Raw genomic sequence first — 20,141 nt, forward strand, 5'->3', positions numbered from 1 at the left:
GATATACTATCTACAAGAAACTCATTTTAGACTCAAAGACACCTCCAGATTTAAAGTGAGGTGCTGAAAACAATTTGACATGCTAATGGAAATCAAAAGAAAGCTGGGGTTAGATTTTAAGCCAAAGACTATAATACGAGATGAGAAAAGACACTATATCATACTTAAATGGTCTGTCCAACAACAAGATCTAACAATTTTAAACAACTACATCTCTATCATAGGAGCAGCCAATTATATAAACCAATTAATAAAAAAATCAAAGACTCCATCAACAAATACAACAATAGTAGGGGACTTTAACACCCCCCCTCACTGAAATGGACAGATCATGCAAGCAAAAGATCAAAAAGGAAATAAAGGCTTTAAATGACACACTGGACCAGATGGACATCACAGATATATTCAGGACATTCCATCCCAAAGCAACAGATTACACATTCTTCTCTAGTGCACATGGAACATTCTCCAGAATAGATCACATCCTGGGTCACAAATCAGGTCTCAACCTGTACTAAAAGATTAGGATCATTCCCTGCACATTTTCAGACCATACAAATGATCTGAAACTAGAACTCAATTACAAGAGGAAAGTTGGAAAGAACTCAAATACAAGGAGGTTAAAGAGCATTTTATTAAAGAATGAATGGGACATCCAAGAAATTAAAGAAGAATTTAAAAAATTCATGGAAACAAATGAAAATGAAAACACAACACAACTGTTCAAAATCTTTGGGACACAGCAAAGGCAGTCCTGAGAGAAAAGTATATAGCAATACAAGCCTTTCTCAAGAAACAGGAATGGTCTCAAGTATAGAACATAACCCTTCTCCTAAAGGAGTTGGAGAAAGAACAGGAAAAAGCCTAAACCCAGCAGGAGAAGAGAAATAATAAAGATCAGAGCAGGTATCAATGAAATAGAAACCAAAAGAACAGCAGAACAAATCAATGAAACTAGGAGCTGGTTCTTTGAAAGAATTAATAAGATTGATAAGCCCCTGGCCAGACTTATCAAAAAGAAAAGAGAAAGGATGCAAATAAATAAAATCATGAATGAAAGAGGAAAGATCACAACCAATACCAAAGAAATACAAACAATTCTAGAAACATATTATGAGCAACTATATGCCAGCAAATTTGACAATCTGGAAGAAATGGATGCATTCCTAGAGACATATAAACTACCACAACTGAACCAGGAAGAAATAGAAAACCTGAACAGACCGATAACCAGTAAGGAAATTGAAGCAGTCATCAAAAATCTCCCAACAAATAAGAGCCCAGGGCCAAATCCTTCCCATGGAATTCTATCAAACATTTAAAGAAGAATTAAAACCTATTCTCCTGAAACTGTTCCAAAAAATAGAAATGGAAGGAAAACTTCCAAATTCATCTTATGAGGCCAGAATTACCTTGATCCCAAAACCAAAGACCTCATCAAAAAGGAGAATTACAGACCAATATTCTTGATGAATACAGATGCAAAAATTCTCATCAAAATACTAGCCAATAAGATCCAACAGTACATTTAGAGAATTATTCACCACGACCAAGTGGGATTTATTCCTGGACTGCAAGGTGGGTTCAACTTTTGCATATCAATCAATGTGATACAATACATTAATAAAAGAAAGGACAAGAACCACATGATACTCTCAATAGATGCTGGAAAAACATTTGACAAAGTACAACATCCTTTCTTGATCAAAATTCTTCAAAATGTAGGGATAGAGGGTACATACCTCAATATCATCAAAGCTGTTTATGAAAAACCCACAGCAAGTATCATTCTCAATGGTGAAAACCTGAGAGCTTTTCTAAGGTCAGGAACATGGCAGAGCTGTCCATTATTACCACTGCTATTCCATAGTACTAGAAGTCCTAGCCTCAGCAATCAGACAACAAAAAGAAATAAAAGGTATCTGAATAGGCAAAGAAGTCAAACTCTCACTCTTCGCAGATGATATGATACTTGATGTGGAATACTGAAAAGACTCCACTCCAAAACTGCTAGAACTCATACAGGAATTCAGTAAAGTGTCAGGATATAAAATCAATGCACAGAAATCAGTTGCATTTCTATACACCAACAACAAAACAGAAGAAGGAGAAATAAAGGAGTTGATCTCATTTATCATTGCACCCAAAACCATAAGATACCTAGGAATAAACCTAACCAAAGAGGCAAAGAATCTGTACTCAGAAAACTATAAAGTACTCATGAAAGAAATTGAGGAAGACACAAAGAAATGGAAATACATTACATCCTCATGGACTGGAAGAACAAATATTGTGAAAATGTCTATGATACCTAAAGGAATCTACACATTTAACACAATCCCTACAAAATACCATCACTTTTTTTCAAAGAAATGGAACAAATAATCCTAAAATTCATATGGAACCAGAAAAGACCCCGAATAGCCAGAAGAATGTTGAAAAAGAAAGCCAAAGTTGGTGGCATCACAAGTCCAGATCTCAAGCTCTATTACAAAGCTGTAATCATCAAGACAGTATGGTACTGGCACAAAAATTGACATACAAATCAATGGAACAGAATAGAGAGCCCAGAAATAGACCCTCGACTTTGTGGTCAGCTAATCTTGACAAAGCAGGAAAGAATGTCCAATGGAAAAAAGACAGTCTCTTCAACAAATGGTGTTGGGAAAATTGGACAGCCACATGCAGAAAAATGAAAATGGACCATTTCTTTATACTACACACAAAAATAGACTCAAAATGAATGAATGACCTCAATGTGAGATAGGAATTCATCAAGATCCATGAGGAGTACACAGGCAGCCACTTCTTTGACCTCAGCTGCAACAACTTCTTCCTAAAAACATCACCAAAGGCAAGAGAAACAAGGGCAAAAATGAACTATTGTTACTTCATCAAGATCAAAAGCTTTTGCACAGCAAAGGAAACAGTCAACAAAACCAAAAGACAACAGGCAGAATGGGAGAAGATATTCGCAGATGACATATCAGATAAAGGGTTAGCATCCAAAATCTATAAAGAGCTTATCAAACTCAAAACCCAAAGAACAAATACTCCAATCAAGAAATGGGCAGAAGTGGGGCACCTGGGTGGCTCAGTGGGTTGAGCCTCTGCCTTTGGCTCAGGTCATGATCTCAGGGTCCTGGGATCGAGCCCCGCATCGGGCTCTCCGCTCAGCGGGGAGCCTGCTTCCTCCTCTCTCTCTCTGCCTGTCTCTCTGCCTACTTGTGATCTCTGTCTGTCAAATAAATAAATAAAAATCTTTAAAAAAAAAAAAAAAAGAAAGAAAAGAAATGGGCAGAAGACATGAACAGACATTTCTGCAAAGAGGACATGCAGCTGGCCAACAGACACATGAAAAACTGTTCCACATCACTTGGCTTCAGGGAAATACACATCAAAACCACATTGAGATACCACCTCACACCACTCAGAATGGCTAAAATTAACAAGTCAGGAAATGACAGATGCTGGGGAGGATGTGGAGAAAGGGGAACCCTCCTATACTGTTGGTGGGAATGCAAGCTGCTGCAGCCACTCTAGAAAACAGTATGGAGGCTCCTCAAAAAGTTGAAAATAGAGCTACCCTATGACCCAGCAATCACAATACTTGGTATTCACACTAAAGATATAAATGTAGTGATTCGGAGGGAAATATGTACCCAAATGTTTATAGCAGCAATGTCCACAATAGCCAAACTATGGAAAGAACCTAGATGTCCATCAACAGATGAATGCATAAAGAAGTGGTATATACATACGATGGAATACTATGCAGCCAACAAAAGAAATGAAATCTTGCCATTTTCAATGACATAGATGGAACTAGAGGGTATTATGCTAAGCGAAATAAGTCAATCAGAGAAAGACAATTATAATGTAATCTCTCTGATATAAGGAATTTGAGAGGCAGGGTGGGGGGTTTTCGGGGGGAGGTAAGGAAAAAATGAAACAAGTTGGGATCAGGATGGGGGAAAAACCATAAGAGACTCTTAATCTCAGGGACCAAACTGAGGGTTGCTAGGGGGTGGTGGGGTAGGGATTTGGTGGCTGGGTTATGGACATTGGGGAGGGTATGTGCTATGATGAGTGCTGTGAAAGGTGTAAGCCTGATGATTCAGAGACCTGTACCCCTGGGGCAAATAATATATTATATGTTAATAAAATAAATAAATAAAAATAAATAAATAAAAATAAAACTACATTGAGATACCACCTTATACCAGTTAGAATGGCCAAAATTAACAAGACAGTAAACAACAAGTGTTTGGGAGGATGTAGAGAAAGGGGAACCCTCTTACACTATTGGTGGGAATGCAAGTTGGTGCAGCCACTTTGGAAAACAATGTGGAGATTCCTTAAGAAACTAAAAATAGAGTTACCCTATCACCCTGCAATTACACTATTGGGTATTTACCCCAAATATATAGATGTAGTGAAAAGGTCAATATGCACCCCAATGTTCATAGCAGCAATGGCCACAATCTTTAAACATGGAAAGAGCCAAGGTGCCCTTCAAAAGACAAATGGATAGGGACGCCTGGGTGGCTTGGTTGGTTGGACGACTGCCTTCGGCTCAGGTCATGATCCCGGAGTCCTGGAATCGAGTCCCACATCGGGCTCCCAGCTCCATGGGGAGTCTGCTTCTCCCTCTGACCTTCTCCTCACTCACGCTCTCTCTCACTGTCTCTCTCTCAAATAAATAAATAAAATCTTAAAAAAAAAAAAAAAGACAAATGGATAAAGAAGATATGGTCGATATATACAATGGAATATTATGCCTCCATCAGAAAGGATGAATAGCCAACTTTTGTATCAACATGGATGGGACTGGAGGAGATTACGTTGAGTAATCAAGTAAGTCAAGCAAATAGAGTCAATTATTATATGGTTTCACTTACTTGTGGAGCATGAGGAATAACATGGAGGACATTAGGAGAAGGAAAGGAAAAGTGAACTGGGGGAAATCAGAGAGGGAGATGAAGCATGAGAGACTGTGGACTCTGAGAAACAAATTAAGGGTCTTGGAGAGAAGAGGGGTGAGGGGTTAGGTGAGCCTGGTGGTGGGTATTAAGGAGGGCACGTATTGCATGGAGCATGGGCTGTGGTGCATAAACAATGAATCTTGGAACACTGAAAAAATAAAAATAAATGAAAAAATCTTTCAAAGAACTTTTTAATGATTGAAATATTGCTTCATAAAATACTAAAAAGTTAGTTATATCGATCAGCATCTTTGCATATCTCCCCATATGTATTTGAAGATAATAAAAGGTAACTATTCAACACATATTTGCTAGGTGCTTACCATGTCCCAAGCAATATGCTAGAATTGGAATAGAAAGATGATATAAGATGTGAATCCAAATCTCAGAATCCAATGCATATGAACCCATTCATCTTAAATAAATACATTACACAGTCATGAATAATAATTTGTATGTCACTCTCAATTTCTTTTTCCCAATAACTTCTGGGCCACCTAGCAGTGTTATTGTATTAATGTAACATATGTATTATAATTGCTAAAAATATGCTACATGCCACATTTTCCTATAAGCTCCTGGCTGTTGTGATTTCCCCAACCTCCTTGATATATCTAAATATCATTCTCTTTTCAAATTAATTTCCTTCTCTCTCTCTTCTCTGTGGAGAGCACTAATTTTTTGAATTTTTTTAAATATATAGAATATAAATATAAGTACAAACATAAATACAAATATTTTAGAGGGAGAGATAGAAACAGATGAAGGGCAGAGAGAAAAGGAGAGAATTTCATTTTATTTAATTTATTTAATCATTTAATTAATTTAATCTCACAATCCTGAGGTCATCACCTGAGTTGAAATCAAGAGTCAGACACTTAACTGACCTTGTCACGCAGGTGCCCAGTTTTTTAAATATTTTATCACTTTTTCTTCACACAAAAAGAATGAGGTGTAATAAAAATAACACTGATTTTCAAGCACAAAGGTCTGGGTTCAAATTCTGACTGTGGTACTATGCACCACTGATTAAAGTACTTTACCTCCCTTCCTTTAAAAAGGGAAAATAGGAAAGCCAAATGCACAGTACCTTTATGAGGAAGGATTACATTTACTAGATCTGTAAGACTATCATAGACCTACTATAAAGTAGGCACAAAATTAATTCCCCCTTTCCTCTTATTTCTTCATAATTTTAGCCCTTTATTTCAACAAAATTCTCACTGGTCATAGACGTTTACATAACATGGCAAACTATTTTTCAATGAGAAAACATATCACTTAATGTAGAAAAAGCATACTCTACATAGAGGTAAGTCTTCATCTGGTGAAATAAATAGCAACTCATAATTTATGGACTTATGACTCATGTTAAACTGTAGCCAAAGGTATTTTTTTATGTGTTTAGTTACCTTTAGTTAATACCATATTTAAGTTGTTTTAGTACCTCCATATATGGCTCCAAAAAAACATTAACTGTTCTACTTTAAGTCCATTCCAGACAAGAGATATAGATTTCAATGTTTTATACGATGTGTTTCTATACCATCAATATAGTCTGTAATGTAGTCATGAAGTAGAAGGAATCTTAAAATGTTCCCTGGATAAATCCCAGGCAAAACACCACAAGTATTAAAAAAGGCAATTTATAGTCTAATCAAATTTATTTATCTTTCTAGGTAATATGTATTTCTTCATATCTAATTAAATTTTTTTGCATATCTTTTTGAATTAGTGTTTTCATTTTCTTTTTTTTTTTATTTTAATTTTATTTTTTATAAACATATATTTTTATCCCCAGGGGTACAGGTCTGTTGAATCACCAGGTTTACACACTTAAATTTTTATCAATGAAGTTGAACACAAAAAAATATGTCAAGTTCCTCTTCACAGCAGTTCTTCAATTTTGAGAATTTTAAATTTTAAATTTTCGTTCCCAAGTTAAATGACTCCATGCTCTTCACAGAGCATGCCTTAAGTTTTTTCCTTTTTTTTCCTGACCTATTTGGATTTCTTGACATTTTACTGCTGTTTAAAAGATTACAATTTCTAGGCAAAGTACTAGAGAGGGAGCATAGTAGTAAAGCATTTTTTTTTTTTAAATCATGAGGGAAAATGGGTCTTGTCCCTTGGAAATGCTTATTGAGTTTATTGGATAGATGTTCTGAGGAAACTAGAGTCAACACATTTGGAACAAGAAACTTATGAGATTGTTGCAGAGATCTTAGCTTCATATCTTTATTAAATCAGAGTTTAAAATTAATAAATGATATACACTTTGAGACTATGTCTATTCCATTTATTCATCAGTACACATTTTGTGTTAAAGTGAACAACATAAAAAGAGAGAAAAAAGGTAGAATTCCTGTCCTTAGGGCTTTTATGATGTCCTAAAAGAAAAAATCACAATTCTAGGAAATTACAAATGTTCAGGAAAAAAAATACAGAAATTTCAAAAGTAAGAGAATAAAAACTGAGTCTTTAGTTTTTGGAAAAATGAAGATCAGCAGAATAATGAAAGTCAAATCAAATTATCCACATACAAACTTTCTAGAAGAAGCTCATTTTAAAGTGCGAAATTTTTAGAAGTTAGTCTATATCCATCCCATGTGTTTCACCTCATTATGAGGAAAAAACACATTGATTTAAAAAGATTTGCTGATATTAATATTATAAATCTTGTTCACCACTGTTTTCAAGATCAAATTGGTTTTCTTCTTCCCAAAGAAAAAGGTTTTCATCCTCAAATATATAAAATATTTCTAATACATTTCTATTGCTAATATTTAAGGATGTCTCAACTTGGTAAAATAGGCAGGTTTGATCGTGCATTTCAAAAGAGAAATGATAGTTGCTGTTTTCTCTTACTACTTGGTTGAGATTTGTTAATGAATTTTGAAATCTGTAATTTAGTAAGTTGTTATTCTCATCAACTACTTCAAAGATTTCATTTGTCTTATTGGTGCCATCTTGTGTATTTGAATTCACATCATCCACAACCAACAATGATATGTGCAAGAAATTCACACAAAACTTCTTCTTTAAATATAATTGAAATTTCTTTAAATTATTTTCTTCCTCTAAGCTCAAGGAGTTAATTCCTTTTAATTTTCTTAATTTTATTTTATCCATCAAGTCAAATGTATTATTAAAATAAAGCTGATCAAATGTATCATCACTGGCATTATCAATAAATGTTTTTCTACCCCTTACTTGTTTGTTCTCATCTCTGAACATGGTCTTATCTGACTGCAGTAAATGTGGGTGTATTTTCATCCATAAATGGAGACCCAAGAAATTTTCAATATCAGAATCTTTGCAATATACAAATCCTCGGTCTTCCTCATTTATAGGTTGGATGATAACTGTTAGTATAGGGCAATGCTGGCCACAAATAGCATAGAGCTTATCCAGAGAGTCACCTTCCTGAAGTGCACCACGAATTACATTATTGATAGGCAATGGTTGGTTTTTAATAGTATCATCAGAGACAGGATGGACTTTGTTACCAGCAGACGTAAAAACCTGAGTGACTGATGTGCATACTCTTTCTGACTTATGACTAGCCTTCTCTTCTGCGTGATGATCTGGTATTCTCTCCTTGGCGGAAGTTTTATTTTGAATATCTAGCAAATCCTCACTAAAAGGCTCGGAGTCACTACAATGAGGCATGTTAAAATAACTGCATTTCAGTTCAAGGGGTTGAGTCAGTTCTTCCAGTTCTGACGAGGATAGCTCAGCCATGTTTGGGCCTGGAGCCAAATTTCCAAAATGTGAATATGGTACCTCATTGCCATTATTAAGTAGAGTATCCACTGATGTGGTATCTTCATTGCCATATAAGCCAGAATTTTCAGGAGAGGATAATCTTAACAAGTGATTTTCTTTCAGGAGCCATTTTCCTTTATCAATCACTACCCCTTCCTCTGTATCTCTAACAATTCTGTTATGATTATTTTGTTTTGTACCATGTCCTATGTCTCCCCCGTGATAACTGGCCCTCACATCACATTTATCTTGATCTTCTTCTGGAAATTTCTGTAACATAGATGAACTACTAGAGACCTGTTCAGAAGACCCAAATGACTGACCTTCAGAATCATAAAGACCAGCTTTCCTAGCACACTGAAATTCCATAGAGTTATAAGGACAAACCTGAGATCTGTGCACAGACCCAGAAAAAAAAGATGGTTTAATAATTTCTCCTTTACCATAAAGTTTTTCTATTGTCCTTTTAACAAATCCTTTATTGTATTCTTTTTCTTCAGCAATCTCCTCACAACCACCACTGGGGCCATCACTGGATGTTTTATATGGCTGCTCATTCTCACTGTCTAGTCTAAATTCTGACCCATCAGAAGTCACTGGTCTTGTGAAACAGTTTTTAAAATCAAGAGAGGACTCTGAATAACTTCCAATTTCTGTATGTTTCACCATCATTTTTACTCTCATTTTAGTTTCTCCTTCATTGAGTTCCCTTTCAACATTTTGCTTAGAATCATAGCAAAACACTAAACATGGTGGTGTTGCCGACTTCCTACTGATTGCCTCACAAATTACATCATTTCTTTTTTCTTCTTCTGTAATGTTCCCACTGGAGACTTCTATCAATTCTGAATTTTTACTAGCCTCTAACTCTTTTTGGATCAATTCTTCAGTGGCTGGCTCTCCTGCATTTACCTTTGTATGAAAGAGATTAGTGTCCTGGTTTTCTAATTCTTCAAATGATTCCAGTTCTGAAATGTTTCTTTCACTTGATGTCATGCTACTGGTTATTGAGCCTGGTTCTTCAGAAGTCTTTGAGTCTTCCTTATCAGAAGATGTAGATGCATTTTTACCCTGAAATTTCTTTAATGAAAAAATTTTAAATTCAGCCTCAGAACTATGTTCCTTATCAAATTCTGGTTCAGTTTCATTTATGGGAAAGCCACAGTGATTTAAACTGATGGTATTTTGATGTGACATCAATATATTAAAGCCATGTTTGCACCCAGGGTCTGCCAAAATATTTAGATCTTTCTGAACTTCATCAATCCTTTCTAATTCTTCAGTCAATTCCAAATTATCAGCACATGTGTTTTCTTTGGAATTTAAAAAGTTACTGGTATTACAGGCTTTGTTAGGAATGTAGGTCTCATCAACTGGGCAAGTTGTCTCATAACTATGGTTTTCATCATGAGTACAAGCATTATGGGAAGACAGAGCATCAGTAAGTGAACAGACCTCTCCTAGGAAACAAGCCTTATTCATGGAGGCCTGATCAGTGGTAGAGCCATCTCTAGGGCAAAAATTGTCACTAAGGTTACAAGTCGCTTTTGGAGGATAGGTCTTATTCACAGTGCACATCTTACATGAAGAACAAGTCAACTCTGAAACACAGACTTCAGGGCCACAGCCCTCACTGCCAGAGAAGCCTCCATGTAAACAGATTTTCTGTGTTTTTTCATTTTCAATACACTTAGGAACTCTCTGAATGTTGAGTGTGGAACAATTTGCAGAAAGTCCTCCTGAAACTATATCATGTTCTCCCTCATTGAGTCCAAAATGATTTGTGGTTGATTCCACTAAATTGGCAACAGCAGCCTTCAAATCATCAGCTTCCTCTGTGATGGCAGTATGCTTTAGAATCTCCAATAATTCAAGTATTTCTGAAGCTCTGTTGGTAGTCTTGTGAGCATCACCTTGGCAGAAGTTATTTATACTTCCCTTTAAGGTCAGCACCAGAAGCCAAGCTAGAAGGACATTAGTATATGACTTATATATTGGGGAAGGGAAAGGAACATCTTCAAGTGAACCTGGCATTTGAATAATTCCATTCTGAGTCTTATGAATACTAGGAACTAAAGCTTGCAATTGGCGAAACAACAAGACTGGTAAAAGGTCTTTTGGAGTGTCTTCTTCCATAAGATCTACTTGAATAGCAGCTTCTACGCTGCACCTTTTTGTAGCTAGGTTTATTTCTTCATAAATAAGGCTTACCTCTGGTTCTAATTTTTCAGCACATACCTGGATTTTAGTATTATGATCACTGATAGCTGACTGTGACAAAGCATAATTTTCAGGCAAGGGAAACAAACAAGCATCATTCAGAGATTCAACCTCATTCTCACCCAGATCTTTGGAAAGGTCGTCACTGTTATCTTTGTCAAAAGATTTACCTACCCTTTTGCCTAGATTTTCTGTCAAACTGGCACTTTTAGTTATGTGTTTATTACTTTCCCTAACAAAATTATTTCCTTTTCCAGAACTTGTGTGTGAATTAGTTCTTACAAAACCATTGTTGTTACTACTTACCACATTCCTTTCCTTTTTGTATGTTGGAGCTGATTTTCTAGGTTGCAAAGCTGAATGTGGATTTATGCTCTGCAACCATCTCTGTATATAATTTTGAACTGAATGATGGCTAATATCCTCAGGAAAAACAGCTTTTCTTAAAGAAGCTAAGGAATTTGCCCTGGTTGTAACATGTTTACTTACAACACTACCTGATTTCAACTTATCCCCTTTTTGCTTTTTCTGAGTTTTTAAAGTTATGTGTGAGTTATTAACTTTTGAAACTAAACTTTTCTTGGTCATTCTTCTCAAATACCAAGATGCTATTTCTGCTTGAGCCTGTGGTCCACAAACAGCAATGGGTTTTTGCTCAAGGAAGTTAAACAGATAAAATAAATTTTGATCTTCAAAGTTACTTTTGCAACACCAAAGCTCATTATGGGGAAATACTTTATTGTCTTGACCAATTTCTCTTTTTGTAGGTCCTCCTAAACTTACTGGTCTGGACTTCCTTTTGGCTAAAAGTCCTTGAAACTTCTTAGGATTCTGAAGAGTATTTAATTTATTTACATGGAAATTCTTGGAATTCATGGGATTGAGATTACTTTTGGAACAACAATAATTTGATTGAATTACCATATCACTTATGTGGCGGTCTTCCTCACACAGTATTCCTTCTTTAAGGGAACTGTCTGAATCCTCCAATATGATTCCCTGTGCAATTCTACCTCTTGTGTTAATTTTCTCACTCCTACTAAGAATTCTTTTGGTTGCAATCTTCCCATCCTGATACCTGGAATTTATCATTTGTTGCTGAGATTTCATCTTCTTTTTGCTGGCAACATATGAGGAACTCTGCTTTTCATTTGCTGGAAATTTTGTTACACCACACTGAGCAAACTCATTAATTACTCTGTCAATTCTTACGGTGGCAGTGGAAGGCCCTACTGAAGCTGGGGTGTCAGAAATAGTTCTGTCAGCTCCATAGTTGTTACTTAAAGAATGAGTTGTATCTGCTAAAGCAGGACTGCATCTGTCACTCGTGTTACCACAAGGTCTTAATTTTTTGATACTAGTTTTGTTGTCTGATGTTACACTATCAACTACACCTTCCTCCACAATTGAGTTTTTTGATAAAGTCTGCGGTAAGCCATTACTATGAGATATCTCTAACATCTTCTGACTTGTTATTTCTACAATACCAGCACGTATTGCACCTGACTTGAGCAGCTTGCTTTCCTTTTTTCTTTCTAAAGATGACTCCATCTGTTCAATGTTATCGATCTGAACAAGCACTGGTTTGTTAGATACTGATGACATTTTACTGCAAGAATGTGTGAACATATGATACTCAGATTTGTTTTCCCCATCCTCCTTCTCTTCACTATAGATCATTTCCTCTTGAACTTCAGTTTCAGATACCAAGGTCACACTCCCCCTCACAGATTTCTTTTGTCTCACTCTCCTTGGTCCAGGTGTAGGGGGTCTATAAAAATGATGCTTTGTTTGATCCTTGGTCTCCTGGATGGTGTTTGTGTCCATAGCAGCATTCTGCCAACTAGCAGAAGGGCAAGTTTCAGTCTCTTGATCTGTCATTTGAGTATTTATGTCCTCTGCCAAACTGCCCTCTTGATTATTGTCTTTCTCTAGAGATGAGACATCTGCAGACAATGAGCATGCTGCAATTTTTAAACCAGAAAACTGATCATCTGTTCTTCCTGGAAAACCACCTACCTCACTCTTTTCATTGTTATGAGAAAGACTAGCTCTACTGACAGTGGTCCATTTTATGGTTTCCTCCTGTTTTATCTTAAATCGAACTTTCATCTCAACTGTCATGGTACCATCTTGATTAAAAATAATTGATTTCTCAATATCATCTTCAGAAGGATATATCAACAAATTCTGAGAATCATTTTTTTCTAAGGCCAAGTAATTTTCAGAAGCAAAAGACTGGTCTGAGTAGCAATCATTATTATGCATTTTGTCAGGAGAAACAGAATAAATCTGGGACTTTGGGCTTGAAGGTACATGTGTCCTCACTTTCAGGATTTTGAGAGTAAAAGATGCCCCACATCAAAATGTAGAAGGTAGAGAAGTTATAAATATCCAATAGAAGAGGCAGCAAAGAAAGAAAAGGAAAAAAATTAGTATGAAAATTTCATATTTTCTGAATTTCATAGTAAGATATCATTAACATGTTTCTCACCTCTATGTATTCATTGGTTACTTGAATTCACTATAATATCTGGTACACTTCTACAAGCTATTCTCAAAAAGAGAATCTACAATCTTACTTCAATAATGAGATTCACAGAATTTTAATTTTCATGAGTTTAATCAGGCAATTTTAATAAGGGAAGTAGAAATTGCTAAGGATTCTAGCAAAAATAAAAAGATTTTTGTGGGATTTTATTTTGTTGTTTTGTTTACCAGTACTGAAACTGGAGTCTAACTAAGTGCTGCTTACCTATGCAAAGTAAGTAATAATTTACAGTGATATTCATTTTCCTGTCTGTGTATATCTAAGAGATACCTACAACATGAGGAAAGTTAAAACATTTTTAGAATTTATTTAGAAGTCAACATTAATCGAGTAATTACTAATTTTGCATTCACTTTGTATAATAATTGCATTTGATTTAATATAGAGCACAAAAGAGAACAGAGCTAGACAACAGACCAATGTATCTAGTTATATTTTTACTGTGTGTCTCTAAAGATAACTCCAGTACTCAAGCCTCTTAAACTCAATCAAATTCTTATTAGTAGTTTGTATAGATTTGCATATGGTTGGCATCAATTAAATACCTTCAACATTTTAGAGTATAAACCTGGAAATATTTTCTCTTATTTTTGGCATGCATTTACCAAAATCAAAAATGAAAAGGGCTCTCTTAAAATTTTTTAAGGTAAAATTTAACAAAGCCCTCAGATTCCCTAACACCATCAAAAATCATATTCACAACCCTTAACACAAAAAATAATAAAATCATTTTAGTAATATGAACACAATGAAACAGGACTACCATATGCTTAACAGATATTTGGTAGTTAATGCCTACAGAACAGAAACATTAGTAGATAGATATCTATTGAATACATCCATAATAGATGAGTTTCACCCACTTTAGCAATAAGTAGAGGGATTAATACTACTTAAAGGGCTTATTAGTCCATGTCTACATAAAAACCAAAATCTAAGTATAAGTGGCAATCAATTCCTCAGCATAGAGCTAAAAAACTGCACACAATGAATAATGAGATTAAAATATTGAGCACAATGAATAATATGATTAACCATGACTGCATAGAGAACTTACAGCCCATCCTACACTCTTGGGCGTCAACAAGCCCTCCTTCTCACCTACACAAAGGATTATACTATACTGTGCAGCATTTCCTAAGGAATTATCAACATAGATTATTATTAACCAGCATGAACTGACTACATGATTTTTTTTAATAAATAAAAAAATGGATCCAAGGGCTGTGATTTTTACTGAAACAACTTCAGAAAGTGGGGTCATGTGTACTTAGAGATTTTTAAAACACACACAACTAACCTGCTGAGCTTAGCTATGATGCTGCATGGTACTATTTGGAGAAAACCATATAACTACCAGATGCCACTTATACAAATTCCATAGAATTCGTCTCCAAATCAAGAAATGCTGATATTTTTATTTTTTATCTAGGTATTATATGCCCTCCACACACACAAATAAAGGCTTACCCCCTCAATTTAATCACTGATTGATCTGAAAAAATCTAAAAACAACAACAACAACAACAAAAAAAAAACTCTACAACCTCTATAACTCTTTCCAACTATACATATAACCAATTCCCGTTTACAATGTTTTCAGTCGGGCGCCTGGGTGGCTCAGATGGTTTGAGCCTCTACCTTCAGCTCAAGTCATGATCTCAGGGTCCTGAAATCGAGCCCTGCATTGGGCTCCTTGTTCAGTGGGGAGTCTGCTTCTCCCTCTCCCTCTGCCTTCCCCCTGCTCACTCTTGAATGAATAAGATAAAATCTTTTGATGTGGAGAAAGGGGAACCCTCCTACACTGTTGGTGGGAATGCAAGCTGGTGCAACCACTCTGGAAAACAGCATGGAGGTTCCTCAAAATGTTGAAAATAGAACTACCCTATGACCCTGCAATTGCACTGCTGGGTATTTACCCTAAAGATACAAACATAGTGATCCGAAGGGGCACGTGCACCCGAATGTTTATAGCAGCAATGTCTATAATAGCCAAACTATGGAAAGAACCTAGATGTCCATCAACAGACGAATGGATAAAGAAGAGGTGGTATATATACACAATGGAATACTATGCAGCCATCAAAAGAAATGAAATCTTGCCATTTGTGACGACGTGGATGGAACTAGAGGGTATCATGCTTACCGAAATAAGTCAATGGGAGAAAGACAACTATCATATGATCTCCCTGATATGAGGGAGAGGAGATGCAATATGGGGGGTTAAGGGGGTAGGAGAAGAGTAAATGAAACAAGATGGGATTGGGAGGGAGACAAACCATAAGTGATTCTTAATCTCACAAAACAAACTGAGGGTTGATGGGGGGAGGGGGGTTGGGAGAGGGGGGGTGGGGTTATGGACATTGGGGAGGGTATGTGCTATGGTGAGTGCTGTGAAGTGTGTAAACCTGGCGATTCACAGACCTGTACCCCTGGGGATAAAAATATATTATATGTTTATAAAAAATAAAATTAAAAAAAAAAATTTTTTTTAAATGTTTTCGATCCCCTCATTTTCCCTCATGTGATGAAGGAAATTGGCCATTTAAGCATGGATTGGGTTTTCTTTCTTTCATCTTGTGGTTAAAAAAAAAAAAAGAAAAAAAAACCACAACTCAGGGCTAAAAATAAAAGCTACATATTTAAAGGACTTACTCTTTCTGCTTTCTGACCTAGCACTTCCCTTGGCGTATACATGATGAGAGATCCCTGGTAATCTTGCAGAATGCAAGTACTTTTGGATGTCATAATTTCCTGGTTTAAATGGCTCTCTTCCTGCTGCCACCACAGCTCCAGAGCTAAGGATCACAGCTTGGAGACTGGGAACCTAGAAGAAACCAAAGAGTTAAGGTCCTTACATGAGCAACATGACGTTTTTGTTCTTTCCATACAGTATTTTTTTAATTTTATTATTATTTTTTAAAATAATTTCTACACCCAACATGGGTCTCAAAACTAAGTCAAGTGGACTGAGCCAGCCAAGTACCCCCTTTCCATATATTATTTATAGTGAGTGGAATCAATTCAACAATTTTCAGGGTTTGAAAGGGATAATCACCAAGTGTTCATTAGGCACCAATAATGTATACAAAGTTACCAGTATCAAGGTGGGGGGTGACTAGACCAACATCTTTATTCAACCTGATTACTATCTGAAGAGAGATGTCTTCTGCCCTAAAGGAATCTTTAAAAGGTATGCAGTTCTGCCTCTGCCTTCCCCCCCAAAATATCCAGCTGTAGCCAAACGTCCACCCTGAGCCAGCTGAGAAAGGACCTGGTAGCCACACTGACAGCTGTGGGGGAAGGTCTCCCCTGCTCCCCCACCAACCCTCCAGCATGGATGGCAGGGGGAAAAAAAAAAATGTTTTCTCTACCTAACGATATCACTCTTGGCCGTGACTTTTCTGGAAATATTGTCACGATTGCATTCTGTGCCAACACATTCTGTGCCAACAACTCGGGGCTAAAGAAGGAGAAAGGGGAAGGGAGTTTGAGATTAAAAAGAGCCCCTCGTGGAAGTGGCTTCTTCAGATTCTGACCAGAGAACAGTGGGGCCACCCACCCAGGTGAGCCAGTGCCCTCCCACGAGGGTGGGAACGCACACAGACACACACGCACGCGCGCGAGCAAAATCCTTTCTCTGGGGCCTCCACCTATGTCCCACACAAGGCGAACTCAGACATGAAAAACCCCAGGAACACTCACCTTCCTTCCGTCTGTCGCGTAGAGCTTGGTCACCGGGAACCGCATGACCTCCGTCAGGTGCTGCAGAAACGCCTGGAAGCTCTGTGTGACCCTCCTGTTCATAACCACCACACGCCTCATCTTCGGGTCGCCATTTCTAAAGACCAAGAGCTTTCGTGGGGCACGCAGCATGCCGGGAGCAGCAGTGGCAGCTGCAGCGGTTGGAGGGGCTTGGTGCGCTTGCACACTGATGGCCCGACTGCTGTGCCAGGGTCGTGGGCGCCGGCGGGCCTTGTCGAGATCCACTGGCTGCACCTTCCTGCGGTGGGAGCACAAGTAGGACTCGCCGTCCTCTAGCTCCTCCAGGCGCGTGATGCTGTGTCTTCCCCGAGGTGTGCTGATGTTCCTCACCCCAAAAGGTAAGGGCACCTTCCTTGACAAGTTATCCAGCAAAGCATCAAATGTCTTGAAGGAACGAGGGTTGACCACCACCCTGACCCCGCCAAATTGCGGATCTCCGCTCTTGTAGAAGCTTATCTTTTTGGCCACAACAGGATGCATGACGCTCAGGTGGCGAGGGGAAGTCCGATGAATCATGGAAATACTAGTGGAAGAAGTTTCACTCATTTTGACTGAGAACTAGAGGGGAGGAAAATTATTCATCTCTGCAATGACAGTACTATAAGGAATACATGACAATGCAACTGCAATCTTATTACAGTTGTAGATATCTTGGCTATTCCTAGCATTTCATTCATTCATTTATTCATTGGTTATTCTCACCTATTTTGTATGATAATTTTAAGGGGTTTACAATAAAAAGACATAAATGAAACAAATAAAGATATTTATAGTTCAAAGATAAAAACAATCTAAAGACACGAATAAAGGTATTGTTAAATAAGTTATATTGTATATGCCCATGCACCGGGAAGCTATGCAACCATTAAACATGACAATATAAGTCTGTATTTACTGGCATCAGAAAAATGATCCTAATCTATTACTAAGTGAAAAAGCAGTTTACAACATATGTATGCCATGCCATTGCCAGTATATACATATTTACTATACTAATGGAAAAAAATCCAAAAGTATATATAGCCCTAATGTTGATGGTGATTATCACTGAGTGGCAAAGTGATGGATAAATATTGGTTTCTTAGACATTGCTGAATTTTGTGAATCTTGAAAATTAATAGGTATTTTGAACAATTAAAAAATAACAAAAGATACATATCAAAAGCCATTCAATGAGAAAAATAAGAGTTTTGCAGTTGATCCATTTAGTTCTGCATGTCCTGGCAGTCAAGGAAAAAGGGGAGACAGAAAGAGTTTATCGATTTCAAATTGTTGGGTAGAACCAAATGAGTTCATCTGGAGGAACTGATATTAAATTCTAGAAGGAATGTATCATATAAATCCTTAAATAGGGGCCATATTAAGATAATGTAAATGTTCCCATTACAGATTATAAAAAATGCAGGTAAATTATCTAATGCACCATTAATCCTACTTTGGGAAACACTGCTTTAAACAAATATTTTGAATGAATGACAGCCATTGCTATGAACTACTAAAAATGGAGGCACTGCTCCTATTAGTGGTTCTAAAATTAACCACTGGGAGGGAATTTAAGAGCCATTTTCAGCCAATCACTGAGGTTTTTCTCTTCTACTTTCTAAGTGAAGCAAGGGTCTGACTGACAAGTGAGCAGCTCATGGAAGCTCTGATTCACTTCTCATACGTAGCATACTGTGACTATTTTCCACTCCTTTAAGTCAATGTAATTATTAGTGTCCTTTGACAGAGTGAGAATGCCCTACAGCCCTGAAGACAAACTGAACAAACTAAATAAAAGTGATCAATATTATAGAAATGAAAAAGGCATGTTTCTCATATATCAGCTGTAAATTTGGCCCAAATCACCTACTTAATATTTGCAAACTGTTGTCTAAGATTCTTCATATATCTCCAATATGATTTGCAAATTTTTTATGTGTAATTTAGGAAAATACATTCAAAGATCAACCTAGAAGTTAGATATGTCTTCCCTACTCCTTTCTCCAAGCAGTTTCAGGTAATTATAGTACTTAAGACAATAAAGGCAGCTGTAGCAGGTTTGTGCTTCAGGAGCTGGGGAATCCACCTTTGCAATGAAGTCAGCAAAACTGCACCTCTTCTTATCCTCAGCTGATAAACTGCTGTCTGACCTTGAGCATGTTGCTTAATCTCCATGCCCTCACTAACTGTAAGAGGGATGAATTCTTTCAGTATTTCATAAAAACTTCAGAACTCTTTGCCTCCAAGTCCTTTTTAGGTTGGTTAACTTACATACATATTTTAAAATAGTTTCCATAACTAGTGTTTGAAACACATTTTTCACCTAATTTTGGAAAATTATATTTATCTGTATGTAAATGCATAGCGAGACTTATTTTTTCAAGATTGATTTTATTTACTTACTTACTTATTTATTTATTTATTTATTTATTTATTTGAGAGAAAGAGAGAGAGAACATGAGCTGCAGGAGGGAGAGGCAGAGGGAGAAGCAGACTCAGCCGCTCAGCAGGGACCCCTAATGGGGGACTCGATCCCAGGCTCCTGGGATCATGACCCGAGCTGAAGGCAGACTTTTAACCTACTGAGCCACCCAGGTACACGAAAGCGAGCTTTTAATTGCAGTAGTCTTCTGCCTGGATCTCACTATTTGGAGAGCCATTGACCTGGTGATCAAGTTAAAACAAGCTGATAGCCCAAGGCGTTTGTTTTGGGGTGGCTTTTTTTTTTTTTTTCCTTCACTAAAAGAATGGACATTTTGTGCTGGGACCAGGAAAGAAAACATAAAAGATAAGGACAATTGGAGGGAAGAGGTGGCCCCCCATATGCTATCCTATTGCTGCCCACCCCAGAACTGAAGGTACCATGTCCT

General features: G+C 37.0%; 1 protein-coding gene across 1 annotated transcript in view; it reads right to left on the reverse strand.

Moving 5' to 3' along the window:
* Positions 1–7,655: 7,655 nt before the first annotated feature.
* The window catches only part of RP1 (RP1 axonemal microtubule associated), a 55,075-nt gene continuing 42,589 nt past the window's right edge, over positions 7,656–20,141 (reverse strand). Inside the window, exons 2-4 of the mRNA XM_047728118.1 lie at positions 17,230–17,847; positions 16,180–16,351; positions 7,656–13,300 (exon numbers count right to left, since the gene is read on the reverse strand). Coding sequence (XP_047584074.1) covers positions 7,656–13,300; positions 16,180–16,351; positions 17,230–17,847 — 6,435 coding nt within the window. The remainder of the gene's footprint in view (positions 13,301–16,179; positions 16,352–17,229; positions 17,848–20,141) is intronic.

Source organism: Lutra lutra, chromosome 4, assembly GCF_902655055.1.
Source record: "Lutra lutra chromosome 4, mLutLut1.2, whole genome shotgun sequence".
Taxonomy (NCBI): Eukaryota; Metazoa; Chordata; class Mammalia; order Carnivora; family Mustelidae; genus Lutra; species Lutra lutra.